This window comes from Garra rufa, chromosome 5, assembly GCF_049309525.1.
Source record: "Garra rufa chromosome 5, GarRuf1.0, whole genome shotgun sequence".
NCBI classification, from domain to species: domain Eukaryota; kingdom Metazoa; phylum Chordata; class Actinopteri; order Cypriniformes; family Cyprinidae; genus Garra; species Garra rufa.
Window position 1 is genome coordinate 21,323,373 of NC_133365.1, and position 18,245 is coordinate 21,341,617.

Sequence of the window (18,245 nt, forward strand, 5' to 3'; positions counted from 1 at the left end):
CTGAAGATAGAAAACCACACAATATCAGTCACTGAGACAGACTGACAGAATAACTCTCAGACAGAAAGAGAGAGAGAGCTGACAAGGCCCAGAGATGCCATGAAGGAGCGTGCAAGCAACTTTATTTGGCATCGTCAACATTTGCCTTCTTCAAGGTTAGATACTCAAATTCTTTTACACTCTCTCCTTCATCGTGTAACTCTGATAACCTGCGTGTGTTTCTTTTAAAGCCAGCTAGTATTGCAAGTTGGCATGGGGTTAGTTTGGTTAGTTTTGTTCTTCATTTGAAGAGAATTCAGTTTTAAGTGAGATAGAGAGAGAAAAAGTAAGAGAGTTTTCCATCAAGTGCAAGAACAAAAAAGGTCAAGAGAAGTGCAAAACATGCTGTGCTAGATATACACCTCCAAAAACAGTCACAAACACAGCACAGTACCTCAGAAAGAAAAAAAATACAGAATACAAAGAAGAAAAAAGTAAAGATCACTTGCATTTTCTGTATCCAGCAAACTAGACTTCCCTGACGTTAACTTATTCCACAACTAAGTTCTGATCTAAGATCTGGTGGTAAAACTGAGGTAATGTTTGGTGTGGAATGAACAATGGCTAACAGACCGTGCGGACGGACACAGGTACATGACTCATTGCTGGATTCAGAAAAATGGCAGAGCGACAGGAAATATGAAAACACTGAAGTGCTGAAACCAGGCAAAAGAAGACGAAGAACAAAAACAAAAACAAAACACCAAACCGATGAGCAATTACTGCACCTTCTTCCTGTTTTTGGCTAATTTCTGGGCCGTCTGCTTAGCATGGAACAAACAGAGACAGGAACATTGTTAGATAAAGCAGAGCTCAGCAAGACCAATCACATTTGGGGAATCGTTCTGCTCAATGAGCTGCATCTGAACAGTGACTTCTGGGATATTTATCAGCGTGGGGCGACTAGATAGATCCAGATGACACCAAGCCAAGCTTACGAGACACCACCCTGCTACAATATGTTGCCTTTGGTTTCATTTTCACGGTAATTTGCGCCAGCATCCACCAGGTGGCCCATTTGTTCTTTTAATATCATATGTCGACTATTGGTTTTATATTACAGAACATTCTGTTCATAAATAAAAATCAACTATACAAAGCAGAGATGAACTCTGCTGACAATTAGATTAAGAGCAAGTTCAAACTTGCCAGCAGGCTGTGGTAATGGACCAAACTGGCCATCTAAGAAAGATCCACATCATGGCAGCTGAGGCAGGGCGTATTGATTCAGACGTCTCTCCAAATGCATGCAGTTTACACTTGCTTTATATACTGCATTGAATCTGACAGTCTCAAGAATCTCACTCAATCTGAGCTCATGATTGCGTATGAGGTGCAGATGAGGTTTGACCCAATAAAACAAAGAATTCATAAGCTATGATCATCTTCAATTATCTTTAACAACAGAGATTACACTTGTATAACCCATAGCCATTTACATATTTGCAAAGGGGGCAAGTGCATCAGTCTGAAAATTTGACATCTTTTTGGCCCACACTGCACTTTTGCAATTCTAAGAAAGAGCTTTTTCCATTATATTAGAAATGGAAAAAACTGTCACCAAGGAAAAACTAAGGCTGCAAGATCACTAATGCATGTTTTAGGTTAAGTCATCTAAAATGTGAGAACGTCCCTGACTCTGCCTTTTAAGCAACCCTGTTAAATCAGATTATCTACAAGTAAATATTAAATAAGTGTCTGGGTTTCACATCAATAGCTGACCAAAATTAATTTGAGGAAATGATAAATGCTAAGAAGATAGTGTTATCTAATAATTTATAGACCAGAACATAGGGATGTTATATTATTTTATTATTCATTTATTTCTATCAATCAATTTTGGATAAATACCGTGTAAGCTGATGTTGGATATTAAATTGTGCAGCTCATTTCCTCTATTGTACATTTAGATTACCATCAGAAAATTAATCTTTATAAACACGAATAATTTAATAACACAGTCAAATGCAATCTTTAGCAAATCACATTTTTTATACTGTTCAATACAACATTGTGGTGCCTAAGTTCACTTGTAGCATTTAAAATGACTAATTTAGTTCTCACTGCTTCATTTTTTATTCATTACAGAGAAAATAGTACATTTAAAATGTAAAAAATGATCAGCTCATAATCAGCTCAAATCTTAAAGGGATAGTTCACCCATAAGTGAAATTTCTGTCATTAATCACTCGCCCTCATGTCATTCCAAACCCATGAGACCATCGTTCATTAAATCCGAGATCTTTCTGACTCTGCATAGACAGCAATGGTACTACCACGTTCAAGACCCAGAAAGGTAGTAAGGTAGTTTTTGTGTGCAAACAATTTTATTCAACAATTGATTTTCTTTTTATCAGTTGACACTCATGAGAGTACCATGACACAAAAGAGATGAAATTGTTGAATAAAGTTGTTTTTGTTTTATTTGCACACAAAAAGTATTCTCATAGCTTCATAACATTAAGGTTAAACCACTGATGTCACATGAGCCCCGTTTCCACTGCAGGAACTTTACCCAGGAATTATGGACTTTGGGGTGGTACTCGGTGTGTTTCCACCGCAGGAAGCAGGATATAAAGTAAGATCCGGGAAGAAAGTAGCCCCTCAGGAAGTCCCCGCTCGCGAGGTAGCACCTGTAATTTCGGTGGAAAAGCGGCTATGGACTTTTTTTAACAATGTCCTTACTACTTTTCTGGGTCTTGAACATGGCAGTTGCGTTGCGGTCTATGCAGGTTCAGAAAGCTCTCGGATTTTATCAAAAATATTTTTCATTTTTGTTCCCAAGATGAAGGAAGGTCTTACGGGTTTGGAACGACATGAGAGTGAGTAGTTAAAAGATTAATTCACTTTCAGAACAAAAATTTACAGATAATGTACTCACCCCCTTGTCATCCAAGATTTTCATGTCTTTCTTTCTTCAGTCGTAAGGAAATTAGGTTTTTTGAGGAAAACATTTCAGGATTTCTCTTCATATAATGGACTTCCATGGTGCCCCTGAATTTGAACTTCCAAAATGCAGCTTCAAAGGGCTCTAAACGATCACAGCTGAGGAAAGAAGGGTCTTATCTAGCAAAACGATTATTTTCTTAAAAAAAAAATACAATTTATATACATTTTAACCTCAAATGCTCATCTTGTCTAGCTCTGTTGTACTCTGTGTATTCCGGTTCATGACAGTTCAAACTTCAAAATCGTCTTACATCGGTGTTTTACCCTTTTTTGTAAAGGGTGTTTGATCTTTGCACATTCCCTTTGTTAACACTGGGTCGGTACTTCTGCAGTGATGCAGGATGATTTTGAAGTTGGAGGAGAAAATGAGATGGGATTTTTTCGACATACCCTGACTGTCATGAACTGGAATACACAGAGGTCTGGCAGAGCTAGGCAAGATGAGCGTTTGAGATTAAAAAGTATATAAGTTGTAAATGTTTTTAGAAAATAACCCATCATTTCGCTAGATAAAACCCCTCCTCCTCGGCTGGGATCATTTAGAGCCCTTTGAAGCTGCATTTTGGAAGTTCAAACTCAGGGGCACTACAGTACAGAAGTCCATTATAAGGAGAGAAATCCTGAAATGTTTTCTTAAAAAAACATCATTTCTTAACGACTGAAGAAAGAAAGACATGAACATCCTGGATGACAAGGGGGTGAGTACATTATCTGTAAATTTTTGTTCTGAAAGTGAACTACTCCTTTAAATGACAGAGTTTTCATTTTTGGTTGAACTATCGCTTTAATACAGGTGCATTCCTAGAGTACCAGTATATGTTGTTTTTTGAATTTGTGTTTTGATTATGCTGCTTGACTAATATTACTAAGGACTAACTTAGTCAATTTGATGGTGAAAAAGAAAAATGCTGATCCAGTGCTAACCAATCTGTACAAGTATTGAAATCTGAACCATCACCACCATCTGAAATCTGATAAAACAAAAGAATCTGATGCCAGTTTTCCTTCAATGACTGCATAATTATAATAATTTGCAATCAACCGTTCCAATATTGTCATGTGCCATACCACACAACGATCTGTAACTGAACATTTTAACACAAAATGTACATACAAAGGGACATGCTGAAGGGACACTAAATGGCACAGGTGCTGGGCTCACTGCATTTTTTAAGGTGGAGGTAAAAAATGCTGAGTAATGCAGCTGACAGGGCGAATGGCTGATTTATGCTGCAGGAGGATGAACGGGAGGGAGGTGGTAAATGTCTCTGGTCCTTAAGGAACAAGAATCATGGGACAGGTCCCTGCATTTGACTACAGAATCATTTCATTACCGTGAAAGGACCACACACACACTGTTAGGTTTATGATCATCTCTCTTCATCTGCTGTGAGCTGACATTTCAATTTGAATGACAAAATAAGACTTTCTGTCTGTAAAACGCAACTTCATCATGTTGCATCTGAGGAATAAAATGCTTGCACAGTAAATGCACACGCCATACACAACAAGTCAGAGCACAGCTCTGCATTTCTTATGAAATCCCATTCTTTTGACCTAAAACTGTCACTTTTGTTTTCTTGGAACATTTATGCTGCTCCTGAAGCGAGTATTGCTTAGGAAATTTCTTGAGGTAGATTCATGGAAGCTCATGTTTACTTCTGACCCTAGCGGGGATAAGACAGAACCATTTGACCTCACCTTAATGCGACTCACAGCCTCCTGAGCCTGCATCATGCGCACGTTTTTGGAGGGAGTCTTGTCTGAGAGCAGCTGGGTGGATCCCAGGTAGTTAGCAGCAAAGATAATACCATCAATGAGGTCCTCTGGGTCACATGGGCCTGGTACTAACAGAGAGGAGAGGGACATTTCAGAACATCTTTAAAACATGCTTAAGATGTTCTATCAAGATTCATTTTGGTAGCTGAGGACCTGGACGGAAGAGGAAATGTAACAATTAAATTATAAATTCAAAGAAATCTTCTTACCCTCAACATATGTCGGGAATGAAGCAAGACTTCTCCTTGACTGCACATACAAGAACAAGCACACAAATGGCTCAATATAGCATTTTGCAAGGCAAGCTGTTATTTTTAGGTATAGCACTGAACTCATACTATTTGCAGAAATATAATATAATATAATATAATATAATATAATAAATCCCAAGAAGCCATGGTTTACAGTGATTTTAGAATAGCTAAGGGACATTATAGGCACAACAACCCATGTATAAATACATTTTATTATATTATACTACGGGGCCGTTGAATGCTTGAATCTGATTGACTGACGAACGTTCTAATGGTGTGCATTATTTTCAGAGAAATGCACAGCGAACGTAGCCTAGAATCTAGACGCGCCCCTAGCGGCAGCAAATTACATTTGCTTCCAAGGTCAGTCTAGTTACTCTCAATTCACTTAAAATTCCGAAAAATCCAAGATGTACCGGGCCAATCATGAGTCGGTGGGCGGACTTAACATGATGACGACTGACCTGCGACCATAAGTTCCGTCAGACATGAATTCCTGGTTCCGTGAATTAAGCGTGGAAAACTGAACAGTATTTATATAATTTTTTACTTTTGATACACAGCCACGTCCATGTGTCCTGAGCAGGAGCTCGTTACATCTGAACGCGCTGTGGTGTAGAATACGCAAACACCGGAAGCGATCTGTGGCGTGTATACGACACTCATTGTTTACACAGAGCAAAATGGTAATTACTTGCGCTTGTCCTGGTTGTTCAAACCCATTTAAAGCTAAAAGATTACGTTTGCTTGCGCAAACTCATCCTGGACCTTTTCACCGATTTCCCCTTCCGGTGTTTGCGTATACTACACCAGAGCGCGTTCACATGTGACGAGTCGAATCATAGATATGCTAAACTCGTGCTCATGACGGATGGACGTGGCTGTGTATCAAAGGTAAAAAGAAAATGATATAAATACTGTTCATTTTCTTGCAAAACCCGATCGTTTCGTGTCTTAGGACATCAATGTATCGTCACGAGCCGCAGGGTGTAATTTGGATTTGTCTGTGCATGTTTACTTTTAAAGGTTTAGTGCCCATCTATGTCTATTATTTGGCTGACAGACTGCACAGTGCACTGATTTTTGTTAAAAATCTTCGTCGCTCTGACTACGTCACCCGACCGACTACGTCTCTGATTGGTTGTAGCGCTATCCTATTGCGTGGAGAGGAGTTTGAAAGACAACCGTTTATCCCACCCCTCCGGTTGAGCCCTGTCTATGGAGAGTGCCCAGACCCTACATTTATGTGGGTCTGGCTTGCCAGGCTACAGCGAACGTTGTTCCAGGCAGCTCTAATTAACCTTTAAAAATGTCCATATGAAGATTTTTAGCAATGCATACTACTAATCAAAAAATAAGTTTTTATATATTTACATATCAATCCATGAGCAAAGCCGCAGAGAATATATATATATATATTAGGGATGCACGATATTTATCGGACAGATAAATTATCGACCGATATGGGTAAAAATGACGTCATTTTTATTGCTCCGATAAATAAATGAAACCCGATCCGATAAAGTACTCTTGCTGGTAAATCAATCAATCTGTCTGGTTTATCTGAGATTCATCTGCTTTCCGAGTGCAAGTGACTGCAGCTGTAAACTGCAGTGACTCTCAGCCTTTGTCGCGTTTAATACGTCATCATCTGTGTCGTCATCATCGCCTTCGCAGGTCTGGAAGTTTTTCACGGTGACAGAGGAGGACAATGCTATTGCTATTTGCAACACATGTTTAGCAAGGAATCCGAGAGGAGGTAAAAAGCCGTTAAGTTTTAACAATCTTTGCCAAACCGCTCTGTAGTTTGAGCTCCAGTGGTGTCTGCCGTTGCTAATGGCATGACATGCGCTCTCCATAAAGACGCGGTAGTTTCAGCAAAGAATAAATAGATTTTCAGCATTAAAAATCGCTTGCAGTAGCTCTGTTATCAAATTTATTTAAAAATGTTTATTCCTGTACAGCTTTGATAAGCTGTTTCTCCACCTTGCCAGTGCTTTCAGTGTTATTAAGGGAAAGGATGAAGCTGATTGTTTGGTTCATGTCACATGACCTGCGTTGCGCTTGCAGAATTCTGAAAAGTTGAGATGTTTTTATCTCGATTCTGATGTTTTATTCCCCGCCTTGTACGATTTGGCTGCTGCACACATTCATAATATGATCAATAAGAATGGACTGCATGTAAGCTTTACCACAGACATTTGGACATCTGACTTTACTCCATGATGCACTTTTCATTTTTTCCAGGTTGACAAAATGTCAAAGCATTTTATTTTATTTAGAATTGTGGTGCCTTACACAAAAACTAAAAACATTTTTTGAAGAGTCAGGACTGTTTGCTATGATTGTTAGACCCAGATATATAATATAAATTTCATTAGTTTATGTTAGATTTTGTATTCTCCTGTGTGCACAAAATTATCATATAAAAATATGAATGTATTGGTTATCGGTATCGGTATCGGCCAAAAGAAGGACTTAATTATCGGCTATCGGTATCGGTTAGAATTTTTCATATCGTGCATCCCTGATATATATATATATATATATATATATATATATATATATATATATATATATAAACACACACACAATAGCAAAACTTTATTGTGTTTTAAACTTTATCTTCTCCAATTAATCTATTTTAACAGTATCTTGGTTAATTTATAACTATAATAACTTCTTCTACATCACACTGAGTCAGGACTTTAATGCTGTGGCCTGTAATACATGTCTAATTAAGTTCCTAGAGCACCTACTGGATATTAATAACAAGAATAATTAAGAATCATCCAATTTCAGCACAGAGCTTTATTCCTAGCCTCCTACCTCTTTACTGGCTGGAGATGGAGACTCAGTGCTGTCGCTCCCCTCATGTGACGGCAGGTGACGGGTGGAAGACTCCGCCCCTTGTGGGGAGGTGGAGCCTGAGCCTGGAGACTAGACAAAAGAAACATATTCATTAATATTACATGCTTAACGGTCTACTATTTTAGACAACTGATTAAAGACATACAAAACTACATTAACTTGTGACACTTTAGAAGTAAAGCAATGATGTATAATAAATAAAGACTGTGATATAACGAAAAGACATGCTTAAATGTGACAAAATTTGAAACTGCCAAGTTTCAGTCAGACATATCTGTTTAATGACTGCTTCTGGCAATAGGTTCAGACAGCAGGTCAAGGGGGGGAAAAGCACAAAAGAAAAGTGCTAGGGAACACATGAGTCATACCCTCAACCAGAGCCCATTAGGATAAGATATTAAAAGATTTTCTGTTCACTGTTTGTCATAACGTACATATACTGCACAATGTATCTCCTTGACAATAATATCATCAAATATGTAGACAGAAAAGTATCTGAAACATTGAAAGATAAACCCAGAGCACATTCACACAATTAACTCAGCTCCTCACCTCATCACCATGGTGACGATCCACCTGATACATCCAAAAATTTTCCATTTCAATAAACGCTTCCAAAAGCTGCAGTGAGGATACACTCAAATCAAGCGCTTCAGCAGATGTTACTCTTTGGACTAGAGTATGAGAGAAGAACATGAGAGCCTCTTCCTCTCTCATCAAACTCAGTTCACAATGGCTCTAGACAACAGAGGTGAACACGGCTCTGGTTACAGCTCTGTAGGAAAACTGTTCCTGGAACAGATTCGCTCAAGAGTGACTTGGGTCAGAAACCACTACACTATGCAACATGACTGTTATCATGTGGAAAAACGCTTATTTCTGCTAAAGTCACTGCTTAGTTCACAGGTGGAATAAGCAGCACTGATGATCTTAGCTGATACTATTAGTAATGGATTCACTTTTGACTTTGTACTTGAATTCATCACAACCTGGATTTTATGTTACTCATACAGTGAGCTTGTACAACAAAATGTATAATACTTAAAATAAATAAATGAATAAATTTCAGTCACGTTAAGCATTAATGCGGGGCAGGGGAAGAAGGCGGTTTTCTTCTCTGGTGTTATATGAGCCTCGCTGAATTATTTACAGGCCGTCTCTTTCTGTGTCTCTTGACTGCACTAAATAAATCATATTGTGGAGGGGAAAAATAACAGGCTTCTGATGAAATGTCAAATTCTGAGAACAACAGAGAACAGGAGCGGGCAGGACACCACCAAGTTCAGAGCAACTTTAATGGGGATTCTGGGATATCTGGACAACTGTTTAACATTCACTGAAGGACTCCAGAAAATAGTTTACATGATCAGAACAAAGAGTGTGAAGATGAGTTCTGAGAAGTGGAGAATCACTAAACGTTTTTCATTTTAAACAGAAGAAATGTCATGATTTAAAATTAATAAGAAACATTTAGGACGCTGTTTTATTTCTAGGTCATAAATCAATTTTAAAAATAGATTGTGAACTTTTGAGGTTCTTTGGATTGTCTCAAATCATGCTGGAGAACATGATCATCAGGCTGTTGCACAAACTTGTGGAGTTTAAGTGCTGCTATTAATAAATAAAGACAAACCAAAGAAATTCATGAAAAAGAAATTAGGGTTTTTGAGGAAAACATTCCAGGATTTTTCTTCAAATAGTTGATTTCAGTGGGGATCAGAAGGTAGAAGGTCCAAATTGCAGGTTCAATGCAGGTACAAAGGGCTCTACAAAATCTAAGCCGAGGAATAAGGGTCCTGTCTGACTAAACGATCAGTCATTTTCTAAAAAAAAATAAAAATGTATATACTTTTTAACCACAAATGCTCATCTTGCACTAGCTTGACTTCATGCATTACGTAGTCACTTTGGAAAGGTCACTTGTGACAAAGGTGGAAATACTGACCCAGTGTTTATGAAGCGAACGTGCAAAGAAAGTCAACTGCCCTTTACAAAAAAAGGTAAAACAACGATGTCGGACAATTTTGAATTTGGAGGAGAAAATAAGAGTTTTTCACCCTACTCTACCTTTTTGAACTGAAGTACACAGATGAAGAACTAACCACATGTGACTTTTCCAAAGTGTTGCATGAAGTCGCAGATGTACATTGCAGAGCTAGTGCAAGATGAGCATTTGTGATCAAAAAGTATATACATTTTTATTTTTTTGTAAAAATGGCCGATTGTTTCGCTAGATAAGACCCTAATTCCTCGACTAGGATCATGAGCCCTTTGAAGCTGCACTAAAACTGCAATTTGGACCTTCAACCCATTAACCACCATTGAAGTCCATTATATTGAGAAAAATCCTGCAACGTTTTCCTTAAAAAAAAAAAAAAACTTTGACTAAAGAAAGACATTAACATCTTGGATGACATGGGGGTGAGTAAATTATCAGGAAATTTTGTATTCTGGAAGTGAACTCATCATTTAACTTTTACTGAGTGAACTAATGAAGAAGTAAAAAATCTGAAGCTGCTTTTTCACTAGACTTTCAGACTCTCAACTGCATATGGAAATGCCTGTGTTGTTATTTCTTAACACATCTATAAAATAATCTATATTCTGTTAACTAATCAATATAAAACTTGTTTTGGTAATTAAAATAGAGCTGAAATAAAGTAAAAATTTGAAAATGAAATATAAATATAAAAACAAACATTTATTTTAGTTAATTGCCAGGCAATATTTGTCATATAAGTAAAAAAAAAAGTAAAAAAAAAAAAAAAAAGAAAACATAAAATAAGTAATATTAAAAAAAACGAAAACGAAAAAAAAAAAAAATGAAAATTGAAAATACACATATAAAAGCTAATTCAAAATAGTAAAAAGATTACTGACCTTGTATAAACAGCAACATAACTGACACATTCAAGGCCCAGAAAGGTAGTAAGGATATTGTTAAAATAGTCCATGTCACATCAATGGTTTAACTATAATTTTTACGAAGCTATAAGAATACTTTTTGTGCACAAAGACAACAAAAACTAATGACTTGATTCAACAGTTTCTTCTCTTCCATGTTAGTCTTGATAAAATTAAGCTTGATCCACAGATGTCACATGGACAATTTTAATCATGTCCTTACTACCTTTCTGGGCCTTGAACGTGGTAGTTGAGTTGCTGTCTATTAGTGATGCGCGGATGGCGGTTATATCCGCGGGCGCTGCGGATAATCCGCGGGTCGGGTGGGTCGGGTAATAAAAAAATGCATTCTGATTATTTGCGGGTGGGTCGCGGGTGGATGAGATAAATCAATAATGATGCATATTAACTACATTTTCTAAAACTTGAACGTGTTTTAAATACGTCTTTCATCAGGCAGGCGATTTCATTTGTGTGCGTGTGTGTGTGTGTTTGCCTGTTCTAAGTTTTTGGTGACAGAAACGGTGACATTCCATATAAAGTTTGAAGGGAGTTATGCCTGTGCTAATGTTATTGAGCATGGTAATGCAGTGGTGTAGTGCATTGGTCGCTTTGCGTTTACCCACGTCTCTGATGCGCATCATTCAGTCAGTGCCCTGCATTAGCCAAAATCATGAGAGTCCAACAAAAAATGAATAGCTAATTCAGTCGCATGTTAATAAATTGAAATATTTTCCTTAAAAACACCCAGTAAAGACAGTGATGTGGTCAGGACCGTGGCGCCGGCTTCTTTTGAAATATATTTGACGATTGTGCCTGATGCGTCCAGATGCTGCCTGTTCATGAATACGCGAGAGCATGTCAGGCTAGGCGCGCAGTGGTATAATAATTATTATTGATTACTTATTTGATTCAGTAGATTGTAATGAAAACAATACCTTAAAAATGAAAAGAATCAGATTTTTACGATCAGACCTTTCTTAAACTGGTGAACCCCTGTAAACTTCAGTCCAAGCATGCGTTCAAATAATAAGTTCAGAGCGGCTCTAATACAGAGAAAACCCTGCCGAATTCGCCAGAGATTGCGGAGAGTCGCATCCAGATGTCAGTTAACGTTATTCTTTTCTGCATGGATTTGGCTTAAAATCATGAGTGATAAACGTATATTAGTGTGCAGCGATTTGCAGACCAGCTGAATCAATCTGCTGTTAACATGAACCATCAATTTATTATATCATCATGCAAAACTAAGAATTACAATACGTGTAATATGACGATCGGGTGCGGGTCGGGTGCGGTTATCTAAATCAGAGAAAAATATAGGTGCGGGTGGGTGGCGGGCGGATAATTTATTTGAAGCTGCGGATTCGGGTGACGATTGAGCCCATCCGCGCATCTCTACTGTCTATGCATGGTCAGAAAGCTCTCAGATTATATCAAAAATATATTAATTTGTGTTCAGAAGATGGTTTTGGAACGACATGAGAGTGAGTAATTAATGACAGACTTTTAATTTTTGAGTAAACTAACCCTTTAATAAATACAATAATAGTAAACAAAATAATACTAAAATACTGTAACACTAAGAAATGCTATCTCCACAGTGGCCTGAATAAAAAGATCTTATGGGATATGAGTGCAAAAATAATAAGCTACACATAAACCCTGAAAAAACATCATCAGCACAATCATTTACAAATTCAAGCGTAATTGCGTTGGGTGCTGGCTGGTGTCTTCTTTAAACTCCCACTGGGAGTTTTCAATTAAGTGCAATTCTTTACTTTTTCTCTGAATGCACAAGGAAGCGTTCCCTCTCATCAGAGTGCCAAAAGCCCTCGATCCCAAAGAACTGCTTCCAAATGAGGCCTTGTGCTCATGAATACTGCTCAGACAAACAATGGTGATTAATTAACACTGTCGGAATAGGCAACAGAGGAACTGGGCTTTGCGTTGTTTGTTTAGTGATACAGAGTATGTGTATTTCCATAATGTGTTGGTAATAGACGATGTGACTGATTCAACTGTGATCGACTAAAATTAAGCAGCACTACGTATTAATTACGTAAATGGAAAACAAAAGAAAAGATATCAAAAATCTCAAGCACACATTATATGATACCAAGTTAATACCAACCATGGGCAGCTTTTGAATGACATCTAATCATTATGTTAATAAAATGGGTAATACTTATCACAGCTAATAGGAGGAAATAAAGAGAAGGAGGGATCATATAAGGAGCGTGAGAGAGAGAGAGCAAAGTATATCAAGTAAAGACATGGTAATTTTGCTGCCTTACTTATACCGAGTGCTCATCTTTCTCTCTCGGCTCTGTTCAGACAACGTCTGTTGTGGCTGAGGAGCAGGACAGCTTCATTTGCACACGCTGGTCATGTGTAGCACTCACAGAATACAGATGAGCCCTCCAGGCCACGGATAAGGAGATCCGTTCTATGAGTGCGGGCAGTCTTCATTTTCTAGCAACATGCAATTTGTCCGGCGCCGTGGCAGGCACCACTCCTGAGACAGAGACTAGCGTCACCGTCCTCTCCAGAAAAGAACAGTGAAAGAGCGATGAAGTCACGACCAGAGGACTGGTGCGATTCACCCTGCAAGGCTGTTTCAGCCGAGAAGAACAACAATGCAATTGTACATGTTCTTCCTGTGAGATTGTTTTTGTAATTTGCTGCACCTGCTACAAATATTATCATAAAGTAAACTACATTAAGGCAAATAGGCCTATATATCTAATCACTCTATTCAACTAAATGTTCTCCATGACACAAAACTTTCTTCTATTCCTTGGTTCATGTGCCGATTTAAACTTTTAAATAAGCTGTTTGTAGGCTGATTGTAGCGTTTTGGCTGATTTCCTTGAAAACTGTGAACATTTTGGCTCTATGGTGCTTTTAAAACATTGCTATGTTTGCTCGAGCAGCTAGACTCGGCAGCATTGCCACTACTGACTAGAAGAAAAAGGGAAAAATAACCATTTCATAATTTTAAGAGCACAGGTATTAAGACTTGTACAGCTTAATATGTAGTAGAAAAACATGAATGATTTATGTTATTTAAAAAATCCACATTGTTTTATACATATCTTGGACTATGGGGGCAGCATTATTTAGATGACGTGAAATAGTTGCATTATGGTTGCTATTTTTACCTCAACACAACTCAAAAAAATAAAATACTCATACGATGCCACATTGTGTGCCTTTTGGTTGTCATTTTCAGTTGAAGAGGAACAAAAGAAGAAGTTTTCACTGCTTTCCTAGCAATAAGAAGAGAAGAAAAGAATGGGATGGGAAGACGCCTGTGGACGAATAAAACTTTGTAAAGACCAGCGTCTTTGTTCTCTCCACTTTGGCCCCGATGCCTTTGAGGCTTTTAGTAGACCACAGCTATTGAAAGAGCTTACAAACAGCAGAGACAAAAATGCTAAAAGCCATCCTTGCATGATGCTTGTCATGACGCCACAGATACCGAAGGAGTTTCTCAGTGTGGATTTCAGTAAATATCCGGGGAGTTTGGACTCCTTGTAGAAAAAAAATCGATGGTATGGCATTTGGTTTAAGCCTACGCTTATATCCATCGCCACCTGTAAGCTCTTTCAGTAGCTGTGGTCAACGTATCAGTTTTTTTTTTCTAAAAATAGCAATTGGTAGCGCCAGTACCTCACACAGTACAACTATTTCACATCATTAAAATAATGGCACCCCCATAGTTCCCATGTGGATGTTAATCAAAAAAGTGCATTCTACATAAAGACATTGTTTCTCAAAAGAAAGAGTCAACTCAGATTCACCCAAATGAGTCATCATATTATCAAATGTTTTTCCTATTACCCATTTATGTCACTAGGTAACACATTAGCATATTGCCCGCCTGCCTACGAAATACTGTCTTACCTGTTCATATAAATGTATATTCTGAGAAAATGACAATGTTTTCTCACTTTAGATGCATTTAAACCTGCATCTTATAGGGGACTCCAAAACAATATTAGGACACTTAAAAAAAACATTTATATTTACAAGTTCAGTTTTAGTCAGACTAATACTGGCCACATACAGACTCAAAGTAAATTTTACGCTGCAGGACTGCAGGAGTCTCAGACAAGACTAGAAATTTAACCTGCTTTTGGGCTTCTGCAACACATTTTAGATCATGTTATTAAAAATTCACACACTGATCATTGACTTAAGTGAAAAAGCCTGTGATTTAGATGCTCAGTTTCATTAACTGCTGGCAAGTGGAGAATCAGGGCTAAAATCATGTAGTGTACAAGCAGCAGTGTACTGTGAAATTGTACTCGTCTAGTTTTTGCTAAAGTATATGGGTAGTGTATATAATCCTACAAATCTCTTATGAAGTATTCTGTGATGAATACTTTTGACAGACAGATGAAGAATATAAATGCATGATGTAAATGTGCTTAAAGGGACAGTACACCCAAAAATGAAAATCCTGTCATTGTTTACTCACTGTCATATTATTCAAAACCTGTAAGACTATGGTTAATCTTTAAAACACAAATTAACATATTTTTAATGAAACCTTAGTTTCTGTCCCTTCATTTAAAGTACAGGTAACCGAGATCTAAAAAGGTTGCAAAGATGTTGTAAGTGGCTTACTTTAAGTCTCGTGAAGAGATATGATCACTTTATATAATGAACAGATTTGATGAACGGGCCTTTATGACCTTTTTGGAGGTTTGGTTACATGGACTTTCAATGGAGGGGCAGAAACTTCTCAGGTTTCATTATGAATATCTTCATTTGTGTTTTTAAGCTTAACCAAAGTTTAATTGGCTTGGAAGGAATATATGGTGCCTGAATTTGTATTTTTTGGTGAACTGTCTCTTAAAGTTCAACTTTGTAAGCAAAATTGTACTACAGAAATAAAACAGTGAAAACAACTGCAGTGATGATTCTACAAAATGTTAACCGCAGAGCATCAACAGAACAGCAGAAAAACAGGACATTTTACATGGTGCGGCTCATACTTACATCAGCCCCCAGAGGCGGCTGCAGGTCAGATTCTGCCGTAGGACTCAAGTCCTGCCTCATTACCCAGATGGGTTCTTTGGGCTCGTCTGGCGTGTAGGGCGAGCGGACCGTCCTTGTCTTCACCTCCTCTATTGCCTCTTTAATGTCCTTAATAGCCAGTGAGATTGCGTCTCTCTTCTCACGACTGCTCCTCACAACTGGAGCTGACTCTTCGGAGGGACTTCTGGGGGGCTGCTCTACCCCCTCTCTTTCACTCATTGGCTCTGTGGATTTGTTTTCGTCCATTTGACCGTGGGACTCTGACTCAGGCCACTCTTCTTCTTCATTGCCATCCTTGTCCAGGCCCATGGCAACACGCTCCAGGCTCTGTGAGCTCAAACTCTCTTTCACCTCTGCCACGATCTGGTCAATGTCCTCATCCTGCTCGCAGCTGTCAGCACGGGGGTACGGGGCAAACTCTGCTTCCTTTTCGGGACTGTCCGACTCTCCGTCGGATCGCTCGTCGTAGTGGTGGAGCCTGGATCCAACAGCCTCCTGCTGCTGATACAAATCACGATCGAAGAGCCTGAATTCTGCTCTACGCTGCTGCGGAGTTTGTCCCTCGGCTTTGCTCGAGGGCGCATCCGTGATTTCCTCATAAACGTGCTCCTGAAGGGTGTATTCAGCGTAGGGCTCAGAATACGGCTCGTCTTCTGTTGCTCCACCTTCACGGGTCTCTCCTGCTCCGGTGGGACTGCGGTACATGGGTTGAGTGTAAACATAATTGGAGTAGTTGGGGTTTAGCGTCTCTGCATCGTGAGGCCTCTCAGCGTTTGGCAGGGGCTCTCGAGGTAGCGGCGGTGGCTGAGGTGGGTACTGGGGTTGGAGGTAAGCTGGACCACCGTGCTGTTGCTCTGACTCTGCGCTCTCTGTGTACTCCTCCGATTCCGGGCGAAGCGGGATGCCGTATGTGCTTTCGTCTTCAGGCTCGGCTTCCATGACCATGACTGCATCCCCCTCTGCCCGGTCTGTGTGGTTGTGGAAGCCGCTTTCGGTGCTCGCGGACCGGGCCAAAGCACTCCCGCCATCTCCTTCATCTTCCTCAGCTTCCTCCGGCTCTCTAGGGGGCGGCATGGGTTGTGTAGGAGAGATGACATGCTGTTGATGTTCCAGCCTCTGCTGTTCGGCTCTCTCCGCGTCTCTCTGCTGTCTCTCCCGCTGTCGCTGTCTCTGTTGCTGTGCCCGGATTCGGGCCTCGTTGTCCCCCTGTCTGCGGTAGCGCGTCACTGCAGGTCTCGGTATGGGCTGCTGAACGGGTTCAGTGTCACCGTCTTCCGTTGATCTCCTTGCAGCACGTGTGCGGTTCGTCCCGCCGTTAGATCCCTCGCACCTGCGGTAGCGTGGGGCCCCCTGCTGTTGGGGCTGGTAGTGGTTATTTTCCGTACCGTGGTTGCTGTGGTGATTGCGGGGGCGACCGGAGCGGGAGCTGCCGTCTCCATTGTCGTGGCGTCTGCGGTGAGATGAAGGAGGCTGTTGGCCCTCGGGGCCCCTACGCTCCAGGTCTGCCTCAGCCGCCTCTCTCAACTCCTGGCCATGCGGCGCCTCCTGGTGGCTCATGGTTGGTATAAAGGAAGGTCTACACACAGAGCATTACTTCTCCCAGCAGGACTCCACTCAAGCACAACCTGCAGAAAAACAAACAAAAAACAGATATATATCTTGAAATAGAAACAACTCAGTGAGAAAGACCACTGAAGCAGTCCATTAAAGATGCACTCATTAGATTTTCCCTCAGGTAGTACATACAAAGAAATGTATAGTACTAAAAAAAAATTGTTAAACAATTTTAAAAGGTGCTTCTTAAAGCTGCCATAGAATGCATTGATACAATATTTTAAATTGTTCTCTGATATCTACATAGAAGGTATATGGCTTAGGAAAGGGCAAAAATACTCCAGAAACGGTTTTATAAGTCAATTTACAACCCTAGGATTTGTCTCCAGAATGAAATGGTCTGTTATTACCTTATATGGAAGGTTCATGAATAATAATAATGAGCTCTGCTCTGATTGCCTGTTTCACAGAGCGGCTCATTTCAGTAGCTCACACGAACACAGGGAGGTAAATATATATTTAATCATGGAGCCTGAGCCGCTATTAATATGCGGGGCACTGAAACTGCTGTTTTGAATGCACAATCATTTTACTTTCACTTTTGAGATTTGTTATTGCACATGCTCTATGTAACTATATACTACAGCGGCAGTACTTAGCACATTTGACAAGTTTTGATGCTGTCAGCGGTGATCAGGATCTAAAAATCATTCGCCATCGTCCGTGCAGTCATTCTCCTTAACCTTCTATTTATGTGGTAAGTGAAATCTTATGTACTGCAATGTAAAAGGCTATCGCTAGCAAGAAGCTAACCATGTCCCTTCGGTGGCTCACCTTATTTTATTA

The 18,245-nt window shown here is 39.5% G+C and overlaps 1 protein-coding gene across 2 annotated transcripts in view; it reads right to left on the reverse strand.

Moving 5' to 3' along the window:
• The window catches only part of apba1a (amyloid beta (A4) precursor protein-binding, family A, member 1a), a 32,547-nt gene extending 15,083 nt beyond the window's left edge, over positions 1–17,464 (reverse strand). The window contains exons 1-6 of one of the 2 annotated variants that reach the window (XM_073839340.1): positions 16,941–17,464; positions 15,807–16,901; positions 7,851–7,961; positions 4,977–5,016; positions 4,690–4,835; positions 768–800 (exon numbers count right to left, since the gene is read on the reverse strand). In XM_073839340.1, the coding sequence (XP_073695441.1) occupies positions 768–800; positions 4,690–4,835; positions 4,977–5,016; positions 7,851–7,961; positions 15,807–16,901; positions 16,941–17,402 (1,887 nt within the window). In that variant the 5' untranslated portion in view covers positions 17,403–17,464. Of the gene's footprint in view, positions 1–767; positions 801–4,689; positions 4,836–4,976; positions 5,017–7,850; positions 7,962–15,806 lie in introns of both variants that reach the window. The other variant, XM_073839339.1, reaches the window with a different exon arrangement.
• Between the last annotated feature and the right edge of the window lie 781 nt (positions 17,465–18,245).